At 61.3% G+C, this 24,678-nt stretch overlaps 1 protein-coding gene across 6 annotated transcripts in view; it reads left to right on the forward strand.

Annotated features, from left to right (window-relative positions):
* The window catches only part of SLC9A3 (solute carrier family 9 member A3), a gene marked incomplete at its 3' end in the record, with an annotated part of 39,220 nt that overhangs the window by 9,029 nt on the left and 5,513 nt on the right, over window positions 1-24,678 (forward strand). For 4 of the 6 annotated variants that reach the window (XM_081289168.1, XM_081289167.1, XM_081289169.1 and 1 more), the window contains exons 2-13: window positions 13,003-13,305; window positions 15,270-15,430; window positions 17,295-17,373; window positions 17,935-18,112; window positions 18,574-18,794; window positions 19,242-19,444; window positions 20,311-20,400; window positions 20,556-20,626; window positions 21,395-21,524; window positions 23,401-23,516; window positions 24,105-24,234; window positions 24,470-24,646. In XM_081289168.1, the coding sequence (XP_081145294.1) occupies window positions 13,003-13,305; window positions 15,270-15,430; window positions 17,295-17,373; window positions 17,935-18,112; window positions 18,574-18,794; window positions 19,242-19,444; window positions 20,311-20,400; window positions 20,556-20,626; window positions 21,395-21,524; window positions 23,401-23,516; window positions 24,105-24,234; window positions 24,470-24,646 (1,859 nt within the window). Of the gene's footprint in view, window positions 1-6,568; window positions 6,665-9,370; window positions 9,799-13,002; window positions 13,306-15,269; window positions 15,431-17,294; window positions 17,374-17,934; window positions 18,113-18,573; window positions 18,795-19,241; window positions 19,445-20,310; window positions 20,401-20,555; window positions 20,627-21,394; window positions 21,525-23,400; window positions 23,517-24,104; window positions 24,235-24,469; window positions 24,647-24,678 lie in introns of those variants that run through there. The other 2 variants (XM_081289170.1, XM_081289171.1) reach the window with 2 other exon arrangements.

The following is a 24,678-nucleotide window of genomic DNA, read 5'->3' on the forward strand; positions in this document are numbered from 1 at the left end:
CCCAGCGGTGGCCTCTGTGACACTGCTTAGACATCATAGACTTTGTTTTTTAGTAAAGTTTCAGACTTACAGAATGGTGGATCACAGAGTAGAGCTCCCATGCCCCCTCCCAAGGCCAGCCCCTTCCCCTGTGGGCAAGGATGTGCCCTGGAGAGCGCCCTGAGCACAGCCTTGCTGCTCTGATGTGATCACCCTGGACAGAGGTGCGAGGCCAGGTGTCCCCAGCGCAGGACCACGCGGAGCCCTGAAAGGCCCTACACCTGCCCTCTCCTGCGGCCTCCCCAGCCCCTTGCCACCACTCCCTCTCTCCCCTCCTAGCTTGGCCTTTCCAGAAAGTCACCAGGGGCAGCCCTCAGGGAGGCCCCCTCCAGGTGGTACTGCAGGTGCCCTGCAGGTTCCTCTGTGGCTCCGTGTGGCTCCATGGCACCTGCTTCTCTGTACTGTGTACTGCCCCTCTGTGGGACCCGGGGCTCTCTGTCACTCCCCCACCACGAGGTCTGTGGTTCCAAGTCTGGCACCTGTGAGTGAAGCTGCCACAAGCCCTGTGTGCAGGTTCTGCACGGCATGTTTTCAGCTCCTCTGGGTCCAGGGTAGGAGGTGTTGTGCTTCCTAAGAAGCACACCGTCCTGCAGAGTGGCCACACCACAGGTCTCTTCAGCACTGGGTGTCCTGTGCTCTGGCCACTGTGACAGGTGTGAGTGCACCTGGTTTTAAGGTGCGGGTGCCAGCCAACCTGAGGCGTGTAGTGCCGTTCCACGCTGGGTGTGCCCTCTGGTACCTCGTGAGGAGTCAGTTCCAGTGTCTGACCCATGTTCTGACAGAGTTGGCCGCCTTCTCCCTGAGTTTCCACAGCTCTTTGTGTATTTTGGATCTGAGCCTCTATAGGTATTTTGCATGTATTTTTTCCAATTCTGGATGGTTTTCACCCCCCCCCCATTTTATTTATCTATTCATTGTTGCTGGGATTAAACCCAGGGTCATATCACTGAGCAATACCCCAGCCCTTTTTATCCTTTGAGACAGGTTAGGGTTCACTGCCCAGGCTGGTCTTGAACTTGAGATCTTCTGCCTCAGCCTCCCGTGTCGCTGGGATCACAGGCGTGGTCGCCACACCATGTATTTTCATTCTCTTAATAGTGACTTTGTAGAACAAAACTTTTTAGTTTGAAGCAGTCCAATTTGTTGTTTTTTCTTTTTTGAATCAGGTTTTGGTGTTATGTCTGGAAGTAGACCCACAGTCATCTAGGTTCTCCTCCATGTGCCCTCAAGAAGCTTTGCAGTTTTACATGCAGTCTAGGTCCATGCAGAGCTGCTCTGTGGACATCCGGGTGGCTGTGCACACATGGGCACATGTGCTGTCTGGCTGACCAGTGCCATTGTTGGAACGACTCCTGATCTCGGTCTCCCAGCTCCTGTGGCAGCCAGAGAGCTGCAAGTAGGCAGCCCGCGCCTAGGCGCCCAGCGCTGTTCTGTGGATCTGCCGTCTGGGCTCTGGCCTCGGCCTGACAGTGGTGGTGGGTGGAAATCTCCATCCTCTGCTGGGCTCCTCTCCTGCAGTATCCTCTGCCTTTTGCCTCTCTGTACATGTTCAGAATCAGTTTGTTGGCATCACGAAACATGTTTCTGGGGTTGGGAGGGTGCGCTGAAGCAGTGCCCAGCAGCAAGTCGTGGTCACAGCTAGTGTGGAGACTGGTATCCATGAACATGGACCACCTCTCATTGGTCCTTCAGTTTGCTGCATCAGAGTGTGGTACTTCTCTCTGTCTCCATGTGGTGCATGTTTGGTCAGGTTCTGCTTTGGTGTGTGTGTGTGCACGCATGCTGAGGTGGGGTGCTTCAAATTCAGATCCTGAGCTCCTTGCCATGCGGAGGAAATCCATTGATTCTGTGTATCAACCTTGCCTTCTGCAACCAGCTACACTCACTCTGAAGTCTTGTAGTTCGCTGGGCCTTTCCACATGGGCATCCTGTTGACCGTGAGCAGGGTCTCCTGCCCCTGCCCTGAAGGCCAGGGGGGTCTAAGAGCTCTTCAGGGCCCAAGCTCTTGCTGATGCATGCTGGATCGTAAGATTTGGCCAGGATCCCACATTCACCCTGGTGAGCAAATGACCCTTCATTTTGAGTTTTGATGTGAGCTTGTGCTGATGGTGGCACCTGCAGACAGGAAGGGACCCTGCCCAGGAAAGACACAGGAAGACCTGAGGGCAGTAAGTGATGGAACAGATACAGGACAGTGGGAACCAGAGGACTTCACCTGCTGCACATGAGGCCTCCTCCCTCCCCCAAATCTGCGCCTTTCCTCACCCCTTGCCTTGTGCTTACGGGTCCCACTGGACTGCTGACCTTGGATTTCCAGAAAATGAGCTCAGAGCCTTCTAACTGGGCTTTTTCTGGTCAGCATCTGTCCCCAGACCCGGGGTAGAGGCCCTCTGTGAATGGCTACAGCTGCCCACCAGGTGCTGGCCGGCCAGCTGGGTGGCATCCCTGCATGGGCTGGCAGTGTCCTCTCCAGGTTGCGCCCTTGGATACAGACCTGTCTGGCTCAGGGTTTGGAAAAAGGCAGTTCTCACCACACCCTCCCTGGTCCCTGCTCCCTGAGGTGACCAGGAAAACCTCACTCACAGAGTGTGACTCTCTCCTGTCCCTCTGGCCAGGTGGGTCCAGCCCCTGCATGTGCCACAGGACCCAGCATTCCTCACTGGCCCCCAGAGCTGCCGCTGCTGGGACCTCAGGGCCCTGCCCGGCTGCAGGGCAGTAGCCATCACCGTGCTGCCCATGCAGCCCTTTGCCCTGCCTGGAGCCAGCACCTCCCTCCTAGGTGTGGGCCTGCTGTCCAGGAGCTGTCAGGTGCTGTCAGGTGGCTCTGCCCAAACACCACAAGCTGCCGAGTTCTGCTGTGCACCGCCGCTCAGAGGGTCTCTTGTTCTCGTCAAGGGGTCTGGGTCCCCTGGCTGGGCCCAGCCAGGACTGTTCTGTGCCCGAGCCGCTGTGTTGGGGCCCTCCCTGGAGGCTTTCTCCTGAGGGCTTGGGGAGGGCCACTGCACATAGGCCGGGCGGTGCACAGCCCTGTGCCCTTCCGGGACGAGCACAGATGGGAGTGATGCCCCCTCCCGGGTTGAGGCGCGTGCACTGTTGCCCCTCGGGGTTCCGGGCAGAGTCTCCCTGTCCCACAGCAGGGTCCTCTGTCCCAGCTGCTGTGGCGGGGCCTGACTTCCTCACCCCGGGCTGCCTCCAGGAGCACCTCTGGGCATGTCTCCCACCGGAGTCTCTTCCCGCCAGCCACAGGCCCCACACGGTCCCCTCCTCTCAGGCTTTATTTCTTGACCTTTTCCCTGTACTGGCTGAGAAAATGTCTTGACTTCATGGTTTAATGGCGGTTGGCTTTGCCCTGGCGGCAGGGCGCCTGGGGCCTGGGAGTCTCGGATGCGCTTCCCATCCAGGACCTGCCTCTTCTCCCAGCGGATGGCGCTGCTGCCTGAGTGTGGGTCCCTGCGCCCCCGTTCTCACGATGGCCCGGGATCTCCCGGGTCAGACCCTGGGCTGGGCTGTGTGCTGGGGCCACGTGGGGACCTGGGCACAGGCTGCGTGGCTGAGGTGATTGGGTCTTTAGCTCCCTCCTTCCTGGAGACTCAGCAAAAGTCTGCAGGTGAAGCCAGCGAAGGAACCCTCTCCCCCAGACAGCCAGGCCACAGGCCCTGGGGGATCTTGTCTTCTTCAAGCCGAGATAATCATCTTGGAGGAAACCAGGTCAGAAAGATAAAACTTCCTGCTAGCAAGTGGCCTGGCACGTCCTGGGAACAGAGAGCCCTCGGTGTGCAGGGACCGTGACTTCTGGCTCCACAGATGGGGGCTGTCTGTCCCTGGGGTGTCAGCTTGCCCTCGGGAACCCCAGACGGGGGGCATGGCCCAGCCATGGGCCGTGAGCAAGGCCTGGGCTCAGGGGGAAGGTCCATGCAGGGCCCAGCAGTCCCTTCATGCCTCAGCCCAGCATCCCGAGATTGGCCCTTGTGGATGGGCCTCTGGGCTCCTGGGCCTCTGAGTGGCACTTCCACCCCACAGAGCCCTGCCACACAGACACAAAACCAATCACCCCAGCAGGTGCCTTGGTGCACGCCGGTCATCCCAGCAGCTTGGGAGCTGAGGCAGGAGGACCCAAGCTCAGGTCAACCTCAGCAACCTAGCACATCCTTGTCTCAAAAATAAAAAGGGCTGGGGATACTGCTCAGCGACAAAGTGCCCTGGCTCAATCCCTGGAAAAAAAAGTGGTGCCCATCCTTTCCGGGAAGCAGCTGAAGACAAAGTCCTGGCTTCGGGGACTGGTGGGACCTCCCAGATGATGGTGGCTGCGGCCATGTGAGCAGCGGAGGCAAGAGTACCACAGCCCTGAACTGTTGCCACACAGTTTATCTGCACAGAAGTCCTCAGACAAGAGTCTCCTTGGAATTTTCACAGAAAGATTCAAAGGTCGGAGATATCACACCTGCAGCCCTGGAGCTGCAGCCACGCCCCTTCCCTGCCAAGCAGGGGCCTCGGGCCTTTGCCTCAGGGTCTCTCTCCTGCTTCCACTCGGGTGGCTCTGCAGGCCCCGCTGGGGCTTCCTGGGGCCACCCAGACCCTGGGCACAGAGTCCCACAGAGGGTGTGGCCGGGGTCGGCCACCTCCCTGGCCTCTCCTGCTTCAGCAGGGGAGCCCTGGGCAGTGCTGGGGAGGAGGCCTCTGCTGCTCTGGGCTTCAGGCCTGGGCTCGGGGACCCGTCTCTACGCTGCTTGGCCCTCTCACCCCGACCGCAGGCCCAGCGCTGGGCTCCTTTCTTCCCTGTCCATTGGGAAGCAGTTGCCAAGCCCAAGAGTCATCCATTCTCCATGAAAGGCCCCAGCAGGCTGCCTGTGGGCGATGCCCCCGACTGCTGTGAGCCCAAGGCCACCGACCCTGGTGGGGCCAGGTCGCGTCAGTGAGGAGACCTGTGTGAGGAAGGGCCAGGGACCCTCCTGAGGGTCTGCTCGGAACACAGGGTGCTGGGCACCATTGCTGGGCCAGGTCATGCTGCTGGCCAGGACGGGGTCTCCACTGATTGATTCAAGGGTCGGTCCCCTCTTCCCTTGGGACCGTGTGAGTGATTCTGGATGGCATACAGGTCACGGTGACTGTATTCTGTGTGTTGCTCTGGGAAGGGTCGATTGTTGGGCTTTGTTTTGTGATGGTTGTTTTACCAGGCAACTAACTGACCTGAGTGGATGGACACTCCAAGTGCTGTCCCCTGTGGCACTGCTGCTGACGTCACCCACCTCACTCCAGTGTCATTCACACAGGAGTTTGGGGGCTCAGCCAGACACTTGGAGTTTGGGGTCTCCCCCTTCCTTCCTGGGATTCATCCTCCATTGCTGTGTTGGTGACTGAGGCTCCCTGAGCTCTGCCCTCTGCATGTCCCTGAGGAGGAGAGCCACGGAAGAACACGGGACTAACTGGCTGTTGCATCCTGAGGCTGAGACCCCCCCAGGACAGTAGGAGCTGCCCAGCCATGTGGTTCCTCACCCAAGCACGGAAGTGCAACTCTTGTTAGAAAATAAGAAAGCAAGCCTGTGTGCTGTGGACATGGTGCATCCCAGAGGTAGGGTAGCCAGAGGCAGGACGCTGTGGTTGGGAGCCACCCATTGGGCATCTCTGACTCTGGCCCTGTGGGCCACATCATGGTCCACACATTCAATTAGCTTAACAAGCAATTGCCCTTCCTGCTCTTGATGCATACATTATGTGTGTGCCACGTTAGTGACCTGCCATGTGGCTGCTGCTTGCTCCGTGACAGAGAGCACCATGGAGATGCCTCTGAACCAGGCTGTGGGTTTCTCATGTCATGATTCAGATGCATCAGAAACTTCAGGCTTTCCCTGCCTTCCCCCACGCTGCTCAGCCCCAGGTGGGTCACAGCCCGACTCCGGCGCCCAGCGGCCATCCCCTGAGGTTCCACCCCCGGAGCACACTGCACTGGTCCAGGGAGGCGGGCTTGGTGAGCAGCACACAAGTTACTCAGGAGACAACAGACAGAAAGGGGTGACAGGATGTGGAACAGGCCCCAGCAGCCAGTGAGGAGGCCCACAGCATGAGGGAAGTGAGCACGTCAGGGCTGGGTGCCATCTCAGCGCTGGGGACCAGGGGCAGGGTGTTCCTGTCTGTCTGGACCAAGGGCTATGGCCAGTGCAGAGAGGCTGGTCTGAGCTGGCCTGGGGCTCAGGCGGCTCCAGGGCCCTGGCCTTGCATCTGCCGGGGCTTCTGCTGCTCACCAGCTCGGGGTGGAAGGAGTGGCTACCTCCCTCCCTGATGGGAAGCCGTCAGCAGTTTCCATCTTCAAATTTAAAAGCTGAAAAGGTCTGCCTAGTCTTAATAAGTGGATGCTGTTGAAAACATCTCATGACCTGTGGGCAGCAGGGCCAGTCCTGAATGGCCACCGGGCCCAGTGGAGAGCCTGCTGGGGTGGGGGCTCCCTGCTGGCCTCGCCTCCCCAGCATGCTGGACCTCTGGGCACATGCCTGGAGTGGAGCAGGTCGGGCTGGGCAGTTAGGTAACACCCAGAGAGATGGAGTCAGACTATAAATACCGGCGTCGCCTGCCCCGCTCTGCGCTGACACACTTCCTGTTCTCACCGGCTGGGAACTGCAGCAAGATCGAGGTCAGAAGAATGGGGTCTGCTCCTCGTGGGCTGGGGAGCTGGGGGACTCAGGGGGCACATGAGGACCGGGCGTGGATCTGGGGGCACAGACCACGGTACCGGTGTGTGCGACAGCCAGTCTGACGTGGCCCTCACTGGGCAGAGGAGGTGGCCTGTGGCCCGGGGCACTTCCCATTCTCTCGCCTGGCTCAGCTGCTTCGTTAAGCAGAGTTTAATTCATTGGGGCTTGTATGTGTTAAAGTAAAACCAAGGGATTTACTGTGCTGTTGCGTTTGCGTGGACTCAGCTAAATCTGCTGTCACCTTGAAAGCTCCTTGGCCAGGGGTGGCTCCAGGCTGACCAGGCCTGTCCAGGGCTGCAGCATGAGGGGCGACACAGGGTAGCCCTGCCGTCCCAAGCCCACGGCCTGGGGGCCCAGCGTGAGGTGATTCCCGGTGCCTGGTCCGGATGGGGCTGGATGCGGTGCCTGTGACCTTTCACTCCCTCCAGAGGGTTTGTAATTAGAACTAAAGCGCCGGCTGCCCCGCATTACCTTCAGGAGCTGGGCCATTTGTGCTTAATTAGCTGTGACTCTGTGGGCTCAGCCATGTCCCTTCACCCCGTCCTGTCCCTTGGAAGGCGCCTGACTCTGTCCCCCGCAGCCAGTGCCTCCTGCTTCCCAGGCATCCCCCTTTGTCCTCTGAAGGAGGCTCCCTCCCTCCCTCCTCCTGGCCAGGGCTCGTTTCTGTGCTGGTGAGGGCAAGACCAGCAGACCGGCATGGAGTCTCCTGTCCGCCCGTCTTAGTTTGGCCTTGACGGTGGCTCACGGAGCCCGACTCTGCAGGGCAGCTCTGACAGGTCTGGGCTGTGCTCTGCCCTGGGATAGTGTATGCTGTGGGCACTGAGCTCTTCTGTGTCACAGAGGCTCAGTCACCCTCTGCTAGTGTTCTGCCACTGTGGCAAGTACCCGGGGCAGCCACCTTCTGAGGAGGAAAGGCTTAGGTTGGCTCACAGCTTGAAGATGCCAGGCCATGGCCACGTGGCCCTGTCCCTCGGGTCCTGTGGTGGCACATCATGCAGCACAGCAAAAGCCATTGCCTCTCAGGCTGGGAGCCAAGAAGAGGGCACATCCCACAGTCCCCTGCAAAGGCACCTCCCAGGGACCCCAGCCCCCCTAGGCCAACCCTCGGGTTCCACCCCTCCCACCAGCACTACCCTGGGACCCACCTGTGCACATGTGGCCTTTGGGGGATGTTTGTGACACAAACAGCTTTGCACTCTCGACCCATAGGGCCACACTCTTCCCTGGTGAACTGCATGGACTGAGAGCTCCACACCCAGGTGGCACACAGGCCTGCCCATGCTCCCGGCCGCCCTGGAGCCGGCTCTCCCCGGAGTACATGTCTCTCCCCACTCAAGCTGGCTGGGCGTCCTGGAGACGTCCATGTGCAGATGGGGACAGTTGAGCAGCACCCCCTCTCAGGCTCTGCCCATCTCCTCCTTCCCAGCTTTCTGGGAAGGCTTAGGCTTCCCTGGAGCAGGTGTGACCGGTGCTCAGATGAGCAGGAAGAGCACAGCGATCCTCAGGCGGCATCTGTGATGTGGTAGAGGGTGAGAGAAGGAGGTAAGGCCTGCCATGCAGGTGTTTCACACCTCTGTCCCTCAGACGTCAGACGGAGACTGAAATAAGAACTGCCCCTGGGAGGGACAGCTCTGACCTGCAGCAGGTCACCCAGAGCCATGCCTGGGGCCAGGCCACGTGGGTGTGGATGGCCCACCACACTGGGCCCACGCAGCCAGCTGCAGACACAGGCACTGGGCGCCGTGGGCTATCTGCAGGCCCTGGCTGACTGACTCCTGAAACACCCATTATCCCCGTAATTGCGGAGCCACTAGCAAATTGCTAATTACAATCAACCAAGTCTTGGGTTTAAGCAGCTAATTACAATGCAGACTGACACTTAAGAGGTGGCCACAGGTACGAGGGGAGTGCTGGTGAGGGCAAGAGCAGCAGACCGGCATCGAGCCTCCTGTCCGCCAGACAGCCCAGCTTCTGTGTGAGGAGGACTGAGGCCCAGAGCCGTGTCCCTGTGGAAGCCTCTCCCTGTGACCACAGCAAGTCCTGAGTGCAGGAGAACCGGTGGAAAGTGAAGTCCAGCCCCAATTCCAGCTCAGGCCCCAGAGAAGGCACAGGGTCAGCAGGAGAGAGAAGCTGGACAGAGCTGTCCAGGTCAGGAAGTGTACAGAAACAGCTCAGCACAGCAGGGGCGGCCAGGAACCCAGGAGAGGGGAGGCGGAGGGAGAGAAGCCCGGACACTTCCCTGAGCTCCGGGCAGGGGCAAGAGCCTGGACAATGCAAAGGGGATCTTGGCCCCAGGAGCAGTCCAGCGGCATTAGACTAAGAAGAGGCTCGAAGCTGTGGGACCACCAACAGCCCTAACACTGGCAGGGCAGAAGGCTGGAGAGAATCCAGGTGAAGGCAGAGGAGGGAAAGTGGCCAGAGGAAAACCGTGCAGGCCAGGAAGACCCCAGTGCCCCCTGGGCTGTGCAGAGACCTGCAGACACGGGCGGAGAGACTCCATCCACAGCCCCTGGAAGTGCCCGTGGGCGGGGCTAGCTCCCAGAGAACCATCAGTGGGCGGGGCCAGAGGCCAGAGAACCACCCGTGGGTGGGGCAGCAGTAAGAAAGCATCGGTGGGTGGGGCCAGCCACAGGGAAGGGGGGGGTGGGGCTCAGGAAGCCTCAGGAAGTTTCCTGGAGATGGAGAACCTAAGACAGAGCCTGCAGTGCTCGGATCTCATGACCAACGCATTCTTGAGGATGAGAAATTACTTGTGACCACAGACAGGGAGAGCAAACGGAGGAAGAGCCTGTGCTGAAGTGTAGAGCCGGCTTGCCTGGCCCTCCCCGGGGCTGACACCAGGGCCTCACCTCCAGCCACTTGGCCACTCCAGTCCAGGGGGTGCCCAGTAGGCCATCAGGCCAAGCCAGGGTCAGGACCAGGTGCCCTGCGAACATGAAGGAGAGTCGGGATTTCACTACCCAGGAACAGATAGCCCGGATGAAAGGACAGGGCGAGGGTCGTGTTCCTGCACTGGAGGGAATTTGATTGCTGAGGGGCTCTTGCCGTGACTGACACTGCCAGGCCACAGAAGGTAGGGACACAGGCCCCCACTGTCCCAGGTCCCCTGTTCCCTGTGGTGCCACAGCAGGGCCGGGCTCTTCAGCTAGAGAGCCACAAGTGGGTGAGCAGAGTTAGCACCCGTGGTAGAGCCAACGTGCAGAACCAGCTCACAGAGAAGGAAGGCCCCAGCTGCGGAGGGTCAGGCCTCACCGCCAGAGAAGGGCCCGGCACCCGCCGACAGGGAGGTGGGCAGCGGCCACAGGCACCTCCTGCAGGGAACACACTGGGAGTGCACTCAGGAGGCCGTGGACAGGTCGTCCCTGCTGACGTCAAGATGGCAAAAGGCTGGAGACAGCCAGAGCCCCGTGGATGCTGTCTGCGGGCACAGGTCCTCCTCAGTGAGAGCTCGCTGTCTTCTGAGGTTTCAGACTTCTGAGCAAGAGCGTGGGGTTTGCAGCCAGCCTGGCCGCATCCACCCGTGCTCAACATCAGTGGATGGTACAGCCCGAGCTGCCCATGGGAATGTGAGAAGGCAGCTGGTGGTGTCTAGCGCACTTGGAGCTCCAGGGCAACCGTGCTGTGTGTTAGAGAGAAGCCTGGCTGGGCGCTGTCTCTGCCCTGCGGCTGCTGGCTGACCTCACAGAGGCACAGTCACAGCAGACTCTGTTTGGGGAAAGGCTGGAGTACCAGAGTGAAGGTCTGAGTGGAACAGGTCTGAGGGAAGCCCCAGCTTGGGTGAGGGGAACGAGGTCTCCCAGGTCCCTCTGCAGTTTGACCAGTGGCCGCCAGGCTGCCTCACCAGGTCACAGAAGGGCACTACACCATTCCCCAGGCCAGGCGTCCCTGGACACACAGTTGGGTGGGTGTGCAACTGTTGTAAACAAGATCCCGCCCCAGGCCTTGAGGAGAGGCCGGAGAGTCACAGGGTGGGGACCACACACCCCCAGGAAGCTCTGTGCTTGGGACTCTGGGGACCCAGAACAGCAGCTGGGAGGCACATCTCTTCCCTCCTGGAGAAGGGAGTGGTCCCACACTCGCACGGGGGAGCAGTGGTCAGTCAGGGCAGCAGCTGGGCAGCCCACAGGAGGGTGGCTCTGGGCAGGGACCCTGGTCTTTCTGAGCACCCTTCAGGACACCAAGCCCAGTGGCTGGGGAAGGTCAGGGAGCAGTGCTCTGGGCTTATCTCTAGACATGCATCCAGGTGTTCAGAGGCTTGGTGCGTGGCTCCGGGTCCAGGGTCCACCACGGTGGACTCATAGCATGACTCCCGATGGCCTCACAGCCCTTGGAAGGCAGCTTCCTGGGTGGCCAGGACCTGCTGAGCCTGGAGCCTACAGAGGAGCTCTTGGCTGCCTGGACCTGGGGCTTCAGAGCCCACTGAAAGAACCTGGCCTCCCCTGTGGTGCCGGGAAAGGGCCTCCCAAAGTCCCGCCAGCCCCGGTCCCCCAGCTGCAGCAGAGCAGAGGAAGGCAGCTGCCGGGAGAGGGGTGCTCGTGGCCTGCCGCAAGCCTGACCTCATCTGCCCAGGTCAGGGGAAAGCCCTGCAGAGGACTGGAGGCTCTCTGGGCCTCTGCTTGGGGCCACCTGTAAGGCCAACCCCTCTGAATGCTTTCCTGTGTGAGGCCCTGGAGCCTCAAGGGCCAATCCCAGGCAGGGCCCTGAGGATTCCAGGGAACCAGCCCTCCTGGTTTCCTGGCAGCAACCTCCCATGTTCCGGGCGTTTACCTTCTGTGATGTGCTCCTCACGCATGTCTAGCTGGTTTGGCCATCAGTCACGTGGCGAGGCCTCCAGCATCACTGGCTCTCCACCGGGCAGCCCTCCCAGCTGACCCCAGCTGACACCTTGAAGGCCCTCAGGGGGGAAAGCAGAACCTTGGCTGAATGCCAGACCTGGCCAGGTGGGGGCGCTGCCTGCAGGGCCCGTGGGGGCTGGGGTCCACACAGGTCCTGAAGGCTCCAACCAGCACTTCCTCTGCTGAGCGTCTCCACCTCCTGGAGCTGGTGCTTTGGAGTCCAGAGTGGGGACCATGGGCCTGAGGCTCAGGGAGTGGCCAGCAGAGCCCAGCTCCTGGTGAAGGCCAGGAGGTCCCAGGGCAGGGCGGCAGGAAGGGCCCCACTCCCCCAGGAGTGGGCCCATGCCTCCACACGGAGAACAGTCCAGGGCGCCAGTCAAGGACACCCGCTAAGCAGGGTGGGTCCTCTCCAGCCTGAAAACTGCCACATACTCCGGCTTCGCAGCAGCTTCCCCTGAGACGGGGCGCTGAGGGTCCCCTGCTCTTCACACTGTCCGCGCAGCTGGGGTCTTCGGGGCGTGGTGGCAACCTTCCTCTGAATATCCAAGAAGTCATTTCAGGCAAGAGATCCTCGTACAGGGAAGGAGTCTGCCGGGCCATCACAGCTCATGCCCGCAGGGCCACCCCCACCGCTGGCCTTCCAGCCGCTGAAGTGTCACTCTGTCCTGAGCCCAGATGGACTGGGGAGCCTGGCCACCTGGCCTGTGCTGACACGGGCGGGGCCAAGAGCCCTCCAAGGTCCAAGCAGGGTGGGCCAGCAGAGTGGCCAGGGTGGGGGCCACTGTGGCTCCTGTGAGCTCTCGTGCCTGTCCCTGGGGACACTGCTCCTGGAGGTGGTGACTCAGGGGAGGGGTCAAGCAGAGCCAGGGAGGACGCCCAGAGTCCACCAGGTGACTAACATGGAGCAGGCCCTGGACATCAGGATCAGTCTGGTCAGGCGGTCTCAGGAGCAGAGTGGCTGTGGCTGCCCAGAGGACAGAAAGCAGTCCCACTGGGGGCTGGCAGGTCAGGGGTTGTGGGATGGACCCAACAGCCCCTGGCCGCTCAGTCACCACGTGGCCTCCTCCTGCCCAGACTGACACGGGGTCTCTGCCAGTTGGCACACCCACCCCCTTCCCCACCTGAACGCAGACCGCTGGAGAGGGCACCGGCTGTGTGGCTGAGGCCCGAGCAGCCCTGTCCTGTCTGGGTACCGCCAGCTCTAGAAGGGACCTGTCCACTGGCACATGACTCCCACCCACCACCAAGTGTGGACAGCCAGAGGGCAGGAGGGCTCTGTAGATGGCCCTGGGACCTGGGATGAGGACTGGGAGGACCCTGGCTGGGGTGCCCACCCCAACACCCTCCCCTCCTGCCCACCCATCCCCACCCTCTGTCCTCTAGCAGTGGCCCTGTCCCACGAGTCTGCACATTGTCCCCCTGACCCTCTGTCCTCCTCGCAGTGTTCCACCTGTCCCACAAGGTCACCAGTGTCGTCCCTGAGAGCGCTCTGCTCATTGTGCTGGGCCTGGTGCTGGGCGGCATCGTCTGGGCAGCGGACCACATCGCCTCCTTCACGCTCACACCCACGGTCTTCTTCTTCTACCTGCTGCCCCCCATCGTGCTCGATGCTGGCTACTTCATGCCCAACCGGCTCTTCTTTGGCAACCTGGGCACCATCCTGCTGTACGCCGTCATCGGCACTGTGTGGAATGCAGCCACCACCGGCCTGTCGCTCTACGGGGTCTTCCTCAGCGGCCTGATGGGTGAGTCTTGTGCTGCCCACAGGGCGGGAGGTCAGAGTGCAGAACGCAGCCCAGGGGTGGAGTGTGGGCATAGAGGGATGTCGCTGGTGAGCTGCTTAAAGACCTGAGTGCAGAGTCCCATGGCCACACCTGACCGAGGCCCCTGCCCGACTCGGGAGAGGACCCTTTCTGACCAGGTGGCGTGTGGGTAGGATCTGGCGATGTCTGTCCTTCCTGGGCTGGGAGGAAGGTCCCAGGGAGAAGAGTCGGCAGCATCCAGGGCTCACCGACTGGACCACAGGCCGAGCTCAGCACATCTCACTGGCCTCCGCCTGTGATGCGCTGTCTCTGGTCCACATTCCGCCTGCTCCTGTTCCTGCACGGAGCGGTCCTTCACTCAGCCTTGGTCACCCAGAGGCCAAGTGGGCCAGCATTCCCAGGGACGGGCCCAGGATCGGTGACCTTCCCTCTGGCTCAAGGGAGAGCACTGGCCAGCACTCACCACATGAATTCAGGCCTTAAAACCCTAGTGACCGAGAGAAGTGTGTGACAAGGACAGCAGTCCCTCCCAGGTGCCTGCTCCCTCAGCACTGGGCCACCACCACCGAGCGCTGCCTTGAGCCGCCAACCAGTGTCACTCAGAGAGCACCAGGGTGAGCCCTGCAGGCCCTCGGGCGAGTAGACACCTGCTCCAGGAAGGTGTCACCACAGGTGGCCGGGACAGACCTCAGATGACCGGCTGCCTCTGGCCACCGGATGCAGGGATGACGCAGGGTCTGGAGGGGACCCTGGGACCTATGGCCCACGGCACCAGGAGGGTCACGCTCAGCCTCCCTGATAGCCCTGTGACCCACGAGGTCAGGGCCTGGGACGCCCCAGGGTGGTTTCTGCAGGAAGAAGCCTCCAACAGATCCGGTGGGTCCCAACGGCGCCTCTGCAGTGGGCACCCTCCGTGGCTCCCTGACCCCTGGCCGCACACAGCGGTCAGGCTCCCCTTGCCCGCCTTGGTCAGGCACAGCCCCTGGGTTTCTTCTAAGGTCCTTACGACCGGCATAGGCCTCGCAGTCAACTGGCTGAACCGTACACAAGTGCTGGCCCCTGAGCCATGTGGCCGTCAAACTCAGAACATTCCTGCGGCCAGGGACGTCCGGGTCTGTCTTCCTGCTGTGACCATGTAGGACTGTGCTGTCACCATGTCCCTTCTTCACAGTAGACACAGATGCTGACAGTCTGCACTTAGTCCCTGGGTCCCAGCAGGAAATCCAGGTGTGATAGAGCTAGGCGGGCAGTGACCAGTCTCTGTAGACCAGTGACCAAGGCCAGGTGCACCCATCACAGAAGGGTCAGCTGGGCTGGCTGCAGAGGCCCTGCAGGTGGGCACAGTGGCCACTCTTCTTACCTAAGGTGGAGAGAGGGCCTTGAGCAGGCAGCCTGGTGGAGTGACCCCTGAGTTCCGGACACTCCTGGCAGGTGTCCCTTCCCGGCCAGCTGGGGTGGCATGTTCAGCTGGCTGCACTTCCTGCTGGGAGCCGGCCAGTTTCCAGAGTGTACCACTGCAAGGTCTGACAGGGTCCTGGGGCAAGAGGCTGGTGGTGCCAGAGGCAGCTGACGGGCCTGGAAGGGGGCCTGGTCGGCCAGGCCAGGCAGGGCCTCTGATGGCAGCGAAGTCTGTGCTGACCTTCCAGATGGACTGCAGGGAGTGTCGGAGGCTTCCCGCCTCACAGGAGTCTAGACGTCCAGTCGTGGCGATGTCCCATCCCCACTCAGTTCCCTGCCCTGGACCCCCCTGTGCTGCCCTGGCCCTGACCTGCAAGCTGGGCCTGGCCCCGCGGACCCGTGGCAGGGCCTGCCTCAGCCCAGCAAGAAGAAGGAAGCCCCTGTGGGACTCCGCTGGCCGTGTACACCCAGGGCGTGGGGCTGGGCTCTGCCCTCAGCCTCCTTTGACGGCAGGCCCTGGACCCTTCCCGTGGCCACTTGTCTTGCAGGCGAGCTGCAGATCGGGCTCCTGGACTTCCTGCTGTTTGGCAGCCTGATCGCAGCTGTGGACCCGGTGGCCGTCCTGGCCGTGTTTGAGGAAGTGCACGTCAACGAGGTCCTGTTCATCATCGTGTTCGGAGAGTCTCTGCTGAATGACGCCGTCACGGTGGTGAGGCCTGGCAGGGTCCTGAGGGCCCACCACAGGGCCCGGTCCTGAGAGGCGCAGGGAGACCCCCCCGGGGGCACTGCCACTGTCCTCGGGCCAATGAGAAGCTCTGCTGCCCGCAGCCAGCCGTCCAGCAGGACAGTCGCCTGGGAGCCCACGCCTGTGTGGGATGCTTGGTGTCCATGGGGGCAGCTGCTGAGCCTGGCAGGCCCTGCCTCTCACGGAGTGCCCCTTCTCTGCCCCTTCCCAACTCCCTCTGTCCAATTTCTCACCCTTCCTTCCCCAGTTGTGGACCTGCCCATGTTGTGCCTTCGAGGTCAGGGCTGCCAGGGCTGCCACCCCACAGCCGCCGCCAGGTCCCAGAACAGCCTTCTTCTTCAACTGTGGGCTACCCGTGGCGCCACCCATTCCTAGCTTCCTAAAATACAGGGGGACAAATGAGCAGACTCTCATAAGACTGGTACCACTCGGCCGGGCCACAGCTGGCTGGTCCGGGAGCCTCCTGGAGGCTGGAGGCTGGAGGCAGAGGTTGGGGCAGACTGGCTCCTCCTGAGGCTGCCCACCGGTGTGTCGATGGCCTGTTCTCCCTCCTCCCTTGCTCACTGTGTCCTGATCGCCTCTTCTCCTGAGGACCCCAGTCAGCAAAGCAGGCCTGTCCTAAGGACTCCGTTTCACCCGAGCCCTCTTCAAAGGCCCCGTCTCCAAACCCAGGCATGGTCTGAGGTCCAGGCCAGGACAGTGGGCGCTCCAGGGGACACACCCAGCCCCTCATAGGAGTCAGGAAGCAGGCTCAGTCTGCACTGGCTGCGCCGCCCCATGGAGGCGTGTTGGGGGCCCTGGGCTGCGGGCAGTGGCGGGCACTGTGGGCCCTGCACGCTGAGCAGCAGGCCTGTGCGTGGGGAGCTTCACAGCTGCCTGGGGAGGGTGGGCTCCACCTCCAGACGGGCCACTCTTTGGGAGGGGTCAGGGCAAGTTGGGACGTGGATGCAGCCTCCTCCTGGACTTTGCAGAGACAGGACATAGAAGTTTGAAGATGTGACCTGTCACTGGCCTCCAGAAGGGGCCGGGACCCTGGGACATCCTCACCTTGTGCCCAGATGCCTTTCCCAGGGCAGCTGAGGGCCTTTGAGGCCAGTCAGAAGTGCAGCACATAGCTCCTGTGCCCTGGGCCTGGGCAGCCTGTGGCTCCCGTGTCTCTGCAGAGGAGCCTCCCTGGGGGCCCAGGGCCCTCACTGCCCACACAGCCCGCCAGCTCTCACCTGCACGTCCACGCAGGGCACAGCCCTGGGAGGCCGTGCTGGGGACTCAGTGGCCACTGAGGAATTGACCCTCAGACCACACGCCTGCCCTGGGGGCCCCCAGCACATACCTCAGAGCCGGTCAGGGCAGAGACAGCACCCGTGCCCCTCAGTTGGGGTTGTGGGCCTTGAGGGAACAGGGACTTGGACATGGCCATTACCCAGCACCAGCACAGGATGGGTTAGAGTCACATGTGGACATGCCGAGGTCACAGGGCGCCACCCCGCAGCCCAGTCACACAGCACAAAGCCACCGGACAGGGCACTTGGTTGTCTGGGCAGAGGAAGTGGGAGGGTTGAGTCCTGAGGTCAGCTTCGGCTGCCCCATCTGGCCAAGGAGAGGAAGAGGCCAACTTGGCTCCTGAAGCTCTGGCTCCTTCCAGAACATTCTCTTGCCCACACATCCCTCCTACTAGTGCACTGTGGGCCCCTTCTTGTCACTGCCATTCCCTGTGCTGGCCTTTAGTTGCTGTGGGGTCCGAACCGGCCCAACCCCAGTGAGTCCCAGGCACTGAGATGGGAGCGGTCAGTGCTGACCACAGATGTGTGGCTGTCTTCTGCCCTTTCAGGTCCTGTACAATGTCTTCGAGTCTTTTGTGACATTGGGTGGTGACAAGGTGACCGGTGTGGACTGTGTAAAAGGCATAGGTACGTGGCAGGGGGCCCATTGCCCCCCAGGCCCTGGCAGGAGTGAGGCCACAGGCCTCCAGAACTCAGCTGCCTTTGGCCCCTGCAGCTCTGGACCCCTGTGGCCCTGAGGGAAAGGCGTCTGCACTGTCCCGGGGCCCAGCCTGTGCACACAGCCCTCCCAGACACCCCAGAAGCACGACTTGACAGAGGTCCTGGTGGCTTGCTGGGCAGGAAGAACGGCCACTTGGGGCCTCCCTAGGAAGGAAAGGATGTGGCATCCAAGGACAGGGCCTGGTCCTCAGGGTGGTCTGTCTGGGTGATGCCCCCACAGTGGGGCCTTGTGGCCATGGCACCGTCCTCTGTGCCCTTTCCTCCTGAGGCTGGTGCTGAAACCTGACTCTCTCCCAGAGACATCAGGGACCTGCTCTTGCTTCCTGAGCTCTTGGCGCCCCTGTAGGCGGAATTACCAGGCCACCCTCCCTGAGGAATGGCCAGGAAGGCCAGCCCCCGCAGCCTCGCCTACGACGATGGCCACCAAGGGCCATTCCGGCAGCCTCAGCCCTGGTCTCGTCTTCACAGTGTCCTTCTTCGTGGTGAGCCTGGGGGGCACGCTGGTGGGGGTTGTCTTCGCCTTCCTGCTGTCCCTGGTGACCCGCTTCACTAAGCATGTGCGCATCATCGAGCCCGGCTTCGTCTTCGTCATCTCCTACCTGTCCTACCTGACCTCCGAGATGCTGTCCCTGTCGGCCATCCTGGCGTAAGCCATCCCGCTGTCCTCCTGGTGGCAGGCTGGAGAGCCCTGCACTGGGCCGGGGACAGCGCTCCAGGCTGCTGCCTCTGCCAGGGGGCCGGGGGGTGGGTGGAGGGCAACCCCAAGGTCACAGCCTGCCCTGGGCAGGGGACGTGGATGGGGGCCCACCCCCCTCCTCAGAGTGTGACCTTTAGAGCAGGCCTCCCAGCTGCCTCAGCCCCAGGTGGGTGGAAATTCATGGTCAGGGAGAAAGAATTTGATGGATTTGATTTTTAAATAAGGAGTTGGCGTTTCCACAGAATGGTCCAGGGCCAGATGCAGTGCCTGCTGGGGGCAGGGAGGACAGACCACAGAGCTGGCCCAGCTCAGGGCTGGCCCCCCATCTGCCAGGCCCACCCAGTGCAGGACTGACCGTGGGGGGTCAGCGGGGCCTCAGCAGCACCTGGCCCCTGTGCTGCCGCCCACAGTGTCACCTTCTGTGGCATCTGCTGCCAGAAGTACGTGAAGGCCAACATCTCAGAGCAGTCGGCCACGACTGTCCGCTACACCATGAAGATGCTGGCCAGCGGGGCGGAGACCATCATCTTCATGTTCCTGGGCATCTCGGCGGTGGACCCCCTCATCTGGACCTGGAACACGGCCTTCGTGCTGCTCACGCTGGTCTTCATCTCTGTGTACCGGGCCATCGGTAAGGACCTGGCATTCTTCACAGCACCAGGCTTCCCTCAGCCCAGTGACCACAGACTCGGAAGCCTTGGGACCGTGCCCCCAAGACCTGGACCCTGGCTGGCACCCCTAAAGGTCCAGGCTTCCTCAGGGCGCCAGGGCAGGCCGGCCTAGGGATCACGGTGGAGGGCTGTGGACTCCAGAGGGACCCACCTGTTACCACTGACTCACTCTAAATGGGGCCCCATGGCAGGACCGCAGTGATGGACGTGGGGCCAGAGGTCCTGTGGGTCCCTCCTACAGGGAGCCTGACCAGGAGGGCCCCTGGGAAGCAGCCACCGCTGCAGCCACTGGAGTCGTTGAGGGACAGGAGGCAGAGAGCTGTGGGAAAAAATCCCCGGCACCAGGAGGGTAGCCAGGGCCCCTCCCAGGGAAGGGGACACTGGCTGAGCATGCCTCCCCACCACAGGCATTGTCCTGCAGACCTGGATCCTGAACCGGTACCGCATGGTGCAGCTGGAACCCATCGACCAGGTGGTCATGTCCTACGGCGGCCTGCGCGGGGCCGTGGCCTACGCCCTGGTGGTGCTGCTGGATGAGAACAAGGTCAAGGAGAAGAACCTCTTTGTCAGCACTACCATCATCGTGGTCTTCTTCACGGTCATCTTCCAGGTGCGGCTGGGCTGGCCGTGCAGTCCTGTCCCCACAGGCCAGGCTGGGCCCACCTCAGCGCCGCAGGACCAATTTCCAGCCTGCAGACCTAACTGGGTCTTGTAATTTTAGTAACTAGGAGCGTTTTGTAGGTTTTCACGTGGCCCCACAGGGGACATGGCACAGTTTGTCCTGAGTGCTATGCTGGCTGTGCTGATGAGTAGAGCCCCTGTTGACACCCAACTGAGTGTCATCAGACTCGCTGGTTCTGGTCATTCTTGGTACCATTTGTACCTAACCAGAGGATTCTGGAGTGGGCAGGAAATTGCTGGCCAAGGAAAGGGGAAGGGAGCCCAAGCTGTGAGGCACCTCCTGGGGCAGGCTGGGTACTGACAGGGCTGTGAAGCCGGTGGCCAGGACTCAGGGTGCTACTTCCTTCTTTCCTAAGTGGGGTGAAGCAGACCAACCCTGCTGGTGGGTAGGTCTTTACCCTGATGATGAGATGTCAAGCCCCAGGCCTGGAGTGGCTCTGGGGCCTCCAGACCACACGGAGACAGTCTGGGCTGCCTCCTGTTTGGAGCAGGGTCCCACATGGGTAGGTACCTGGGAGCACCCAGCCACCCATCCAGCCTCTCACTGCTGCCAGCGGGCAGTGGGATGGGCCGTCAGTTTCAGGGTTCAGTCTGGTGACAGGTCTGGTGGTCCAAGGAGCAAGGTGGGCGCGGGATGTCCTTATGAACCCTGTGGCATAGGCTCGGGCTTGTTTCTGCAGGGCAGTGTCACAGAGGCTGGTGTCCCTGGGCTTCCCAGCATGGCAGGGAGGTCACACAAGGGCTGGGGCTGGGGAGTCCTGCCTGGCATCAGGATCAGTGAGGCTGGTCTTCCAGGGCCTGACCATCAAGCCTCTGGTGCAGTGGCTAAAGGTGAAGAGGAGCGAGCAGCGGGAGCCCAAGCTCAACGAGAAGCTGCACGGTCGGGTAGGGCAGTGGGCATGGGCAGACATGGGCAGGGGGCCAGTGTGGGGTGGAGGGGGACTGGCGAAGGTGGAGGGAGGGCAGGTCCCCAGGGCGCCTGGGGCTCCAGGAAGCTGCGTGGTCCCAGTCAGGCTGAGGAGGGTCTTTTTGTCCCAAAGGCATTTGACCATATCCTCTCTGCCATCGAGGACATCTCAGGACAAATTGGACACAATTATCTCAGAGATAAGTAAGTGGCCAGAGGTGGACCAAAGCGGGAACCAAAGGCACACTCCTCCCTAAGACGGTGGGACCCACAGGGCACAGGTAGGGCCACCACAGACCCTGCCATGGCACAGGGATTGAGTCACCATGGTCTGAGGGATACAGTTGTCAGGAGGACCCTTCCTGGCCCAATTGTGGGGAGCCCCACTCCAGCTGAGCTTAGGTGCCTTTTACTGTGGCTGACCAGCTATATTGTTCACTTGTGGGAAATTGAAAAATCAGAGTAAACCATTTCCCCCACTGTATGAACAGAAGAGGGGCATATTAGTGTCGTTCAATATTTAAAATTACTTTGTTCGTGAAATTGGAATTGTCGATTTATGTCTTGTTATGAATCTGAAAACTGAAGCCCATCAAGCCCACTCATGGGCCCCTGCTTCATGAAACGATCCTCTACGTTTCCCAGGGGCTGCAGCTCACCTGGCAGAACACCCAGGCTTATAGCCTCGGGCACCTGAGCTGCTTGTACCACCTCTGAGGGCCAGGTGCCACCTGGAAGCCTTGTCCACAAGGCAAGGACATGGAGCATGGTGTCACCTGTGTTCTGAAGGCCACTGCCACCAAACAGCAAGGCTCAGAGGGCAGGCAGTGCAAGGTGAACTCAGCCTGCCACTTAAAACTCACCTCTAGGCCTGTTGCAGTAAATGAAAGGGTCTACCCAGCCTTGTCCAGCTCCCACCTGCCTGGGGCAGGCAGCCCCACCTAACTGCTGATGTGACTGTCTGTCTCCCAGGTGGTCCAATTTTGATAGGAAGATCCTCAGCAAGGTCCTGATGAGAAGGTCAGCCCAAAAGTCTCGAGATCGGATTCTGAATGTCTTCCATGAGCTGAACTTGAAAGACGCCATTAGCTATGTGGCTGAGGTACTAGAACATTCCATGTCCTTCTGGAGTTGGGAGCTGAAGCCAGGGTTCATTGGATGTGGTCCAGGAGCACGCAAGAGGGCCTGCACTCTGTGCACAAGTGGCCTGCCCCCAAAACTCAAGTGCAGCTCAGGGTTCCTCGGATCCCTGGGGACAGGCATGTCAGAGCTCCCTCCCGAGGGCAACGAGGCCCTGGGCAGGTGATGCTCAGACAGACACTGGTGCTGGTGGGTCTGTGCACCAGGTTAGGACTTCTGATCCTGAGTTCTGGCACCATCTCTCAAGATGGAGGAGGGAGCAGGGAGGAGGTTAGGAGCCAAGGCCCTGGCACATGCAGGCACACCCGGGGGAAGCAGTAGGACTTCTGCCTTGTCCTCTGCTTCACCAGGTGAACGAATCCACCCCCAAGTCAAGGCTGGAGTGGACACTGCCCACACATTGGTGGCTGGATGTGTCCAGGGCATGGCACAGAGGAGCCAGCTCAGATGCACGTGGGGGGAAGGACAAGTCCTGTCATGGCTCTCAGGGCATGTGGCTAGGGGAGTGCACAGCCCACCCCTGCACACAGTCAGGACTCAGGATATGTGGGTGGACATGGGAGGCACACAGGTCATGGCAGAGTGCAGTCCCACCCCACCCCCCGCCCTCCCCACCTTGGCCCCAGGTGTGCCCATATGGTCTCCCTGTCCCTTGCACAGGCCTAGGTCCAGGCAGGCCCCACATGGCTGCCCACAGTGGCAGGGCCTCAACCTCAGATGGCTGAGGGCCTCCTCTAAAAGCCGAAATCCTATAGAAGGCTACAATTTGTTTTCTGGAGCTGGAAGAGGACGGGAATGCGAGGGCAGGCAGGGGTCTCTGGCGGCCTCTGAGTGCTGCTTCCTGTCTTTGAAGAACTCCTCAACTCCTCACTTTATGTGACAGGTACCAAACAGGGTGCTGAGCCTGTCCTCTACCCCCACCAGCCAGCAGTACCTGACACAGGACCCACAACCTTGGGCTCTGCTCTCTCCCCAACAGAGTTCCCAACAGAAATGGCCCCAGGTCCAGGAGAGTGCACATTCACAGCCTCAAGCCTACCCTGGAGGGTGCTCATAACCCCAGCCCCTTCCCAGTCCCAGCCCCAGCTCCAAGGGTCCCCTGGGGGGAGGCATACCAGGAACTGTCGGTGCTGCAGACCTGACCTTGCCAGTCTGTGGGAGGGGAAGGGCATGTGGAGAATGCAGGGCTTGGAAGTAAGAGGCATGCCCTGGAGGGGACCAGTGTGGCTGAGGATGACCCAGACACCCTCGAGCCACCCCCCACCCAGGCTCCTAGGGAGCATTTCCTGAACTGAAAAGTACAGTGCCCACGTGGAAGCTAGTTAAAGAGGAGGAGCATCCTCTGAGGCTTCTCACCCTCCTGACCCAGGCCCCAGCCAGAGCACAGCTCCTCTGTCCTCCAGCAACTTCTGGGTTGCTATTGGAGCCCATCAGGGCCTGAGGCCTGTGGGTTGGAAGCCCCAATGAGGAGAGCCCCCCCATAATCTGCAAGTAGGACAGTGCCTTCCCAGACCCCCCAAATGCCCTCCAAGAGGTTCTTTCTCCTCTGAACAGCTGTGTGTTGGACCCATCCTCAACTCCAGCCACTCAGGCAGTGTACTGTCTGGACCCTGCGGGAGCTAGTCTCCTTGCTGTCTGTGCCTCTGGACCCCTGCAGGCTGTGGGTGGGCACTGGCACACCGGTGCACAGTCTCACGCTGGGCTGACTTTCCCTAGGCTCTGCCTCCACCTCCCAGGCCCCGTGGGCCCAAGCACAGGCAGCAGGGCCCCCAGTCTTCCAAGTTTCAGGTGCTTTCCAGGGCCTCCCTCCTTCAGCAGACATCTGCCTGTCCCTGTAGGGAGAGCGGCGCGGGTCACTGGCCTTCATCCGCTCCCCAAGCACCGACAACATGGTGAACGTAGACTTCAGCACACCGCGCCCATCCACCGTGGAGGCCTCTGTGTCCTACCTCCTGTACGTGTGCACCTCGTGTGCTGCTGCCCTGGCCTGCCACTGGGTGGGGTCTTCCCTGGATCACTCCTCCTCCAGGCCTGGGGAAATCATAAATGGGCCAGTGGGAGGTTCGGGGGCCTGGACTGGGATGGGAAAGCACGGAAAAGTGCGTTTTCCCACCATGCAAACCTACTTCACTATGAAACTGGCAAGAGCACCGAAATGACGTGCCAGGGGCAGAGGGCACTTAGGGGCTAAGACCTGGTCTGTTTCCCCTGGCTACCATGTGCCTGTCCCGGCCCAGGGGAAAACAGACCAGGTCTGTCAGGATTTTGTGTCTGCTGCCCTGGGCAGCTTATAGCCAGTTCTAACTGAAGACGGCTGGGACAGGGGTCCCAGCACCAGGGAAAGGCAGTGGGCAGGCTGGCTCCAGGGCCCCACAGCTGGGCTTTTCAGGGGATTCCAGGGGTCTGCCTTTAAAAGAGGCTGGGAAGGCCTTGTGGGAGTCAGTCTGGCTGGAGTCCCAGGGAGAGGAGAGCACAGGTGCCCGGATGTGCAGACCTGGGCAGGAGGAGTGCACGGGAGCAGCTCCTCCTGGGGCTCTTGCAGGAGGGAGAATGTCAGCGCCGTGCGCCTGGACATGCAGTCCCTGGAGCAGAGACGGAGGAGCATCCGAGACACGGAGGACATGGTCACCCACCACACGCTGCAGCAGTACCTGTACAAGCCCCGGCAGGAGGTGGGCAGGGGTGGCTCACCAGACCCTCCCAGCTTCTGGAGGCGGGGGTCCACCGGGATCCCTTCCCCTGTGCTGGGCTGGGGCGTCTGCCCCTGCCCTCCCGGCACTGGCGGAGCCCTGGAGTCCCGGGGTAGTCCTGGGGTAGCGTCCTCCCTGTCCCCAGGCAGAGTGGTCGGGAGGGCCAGGCAGGAGTTCCGCTCTGACCCGCTCAGCCCGCCCGCCCGCTTCCCCCCAGTACAAGCATCTCTACAGTCGGCACAAGCTAACTCCCAACGAGAGCGAGAAACAGGACAAGGAGATCTTCCACAGAACCATGCGAAAACGCCTGGAGTCCTTCAAGTCGGCCAAGCTGGGGATCAACCAGAACAAGAAGGCGGCGAAGCTGTACAAGAGGGAGCGCGCGCAGAAGCGGGTGAGGGGCGGGGCCGGCGGGAGAGGCAGGAC

The sequence above is a fragment of the Spermophilus citellus genome, assembly GCF_964194105.1.
Source record: "Spermophilus citellus genome assembly, chromosome: 1".
NCBI lineage: Eukaryota > Metazoa > Chordata > Mammalia > Rodentia > Sciuridae > Spermophilus > Spermophilus citellus.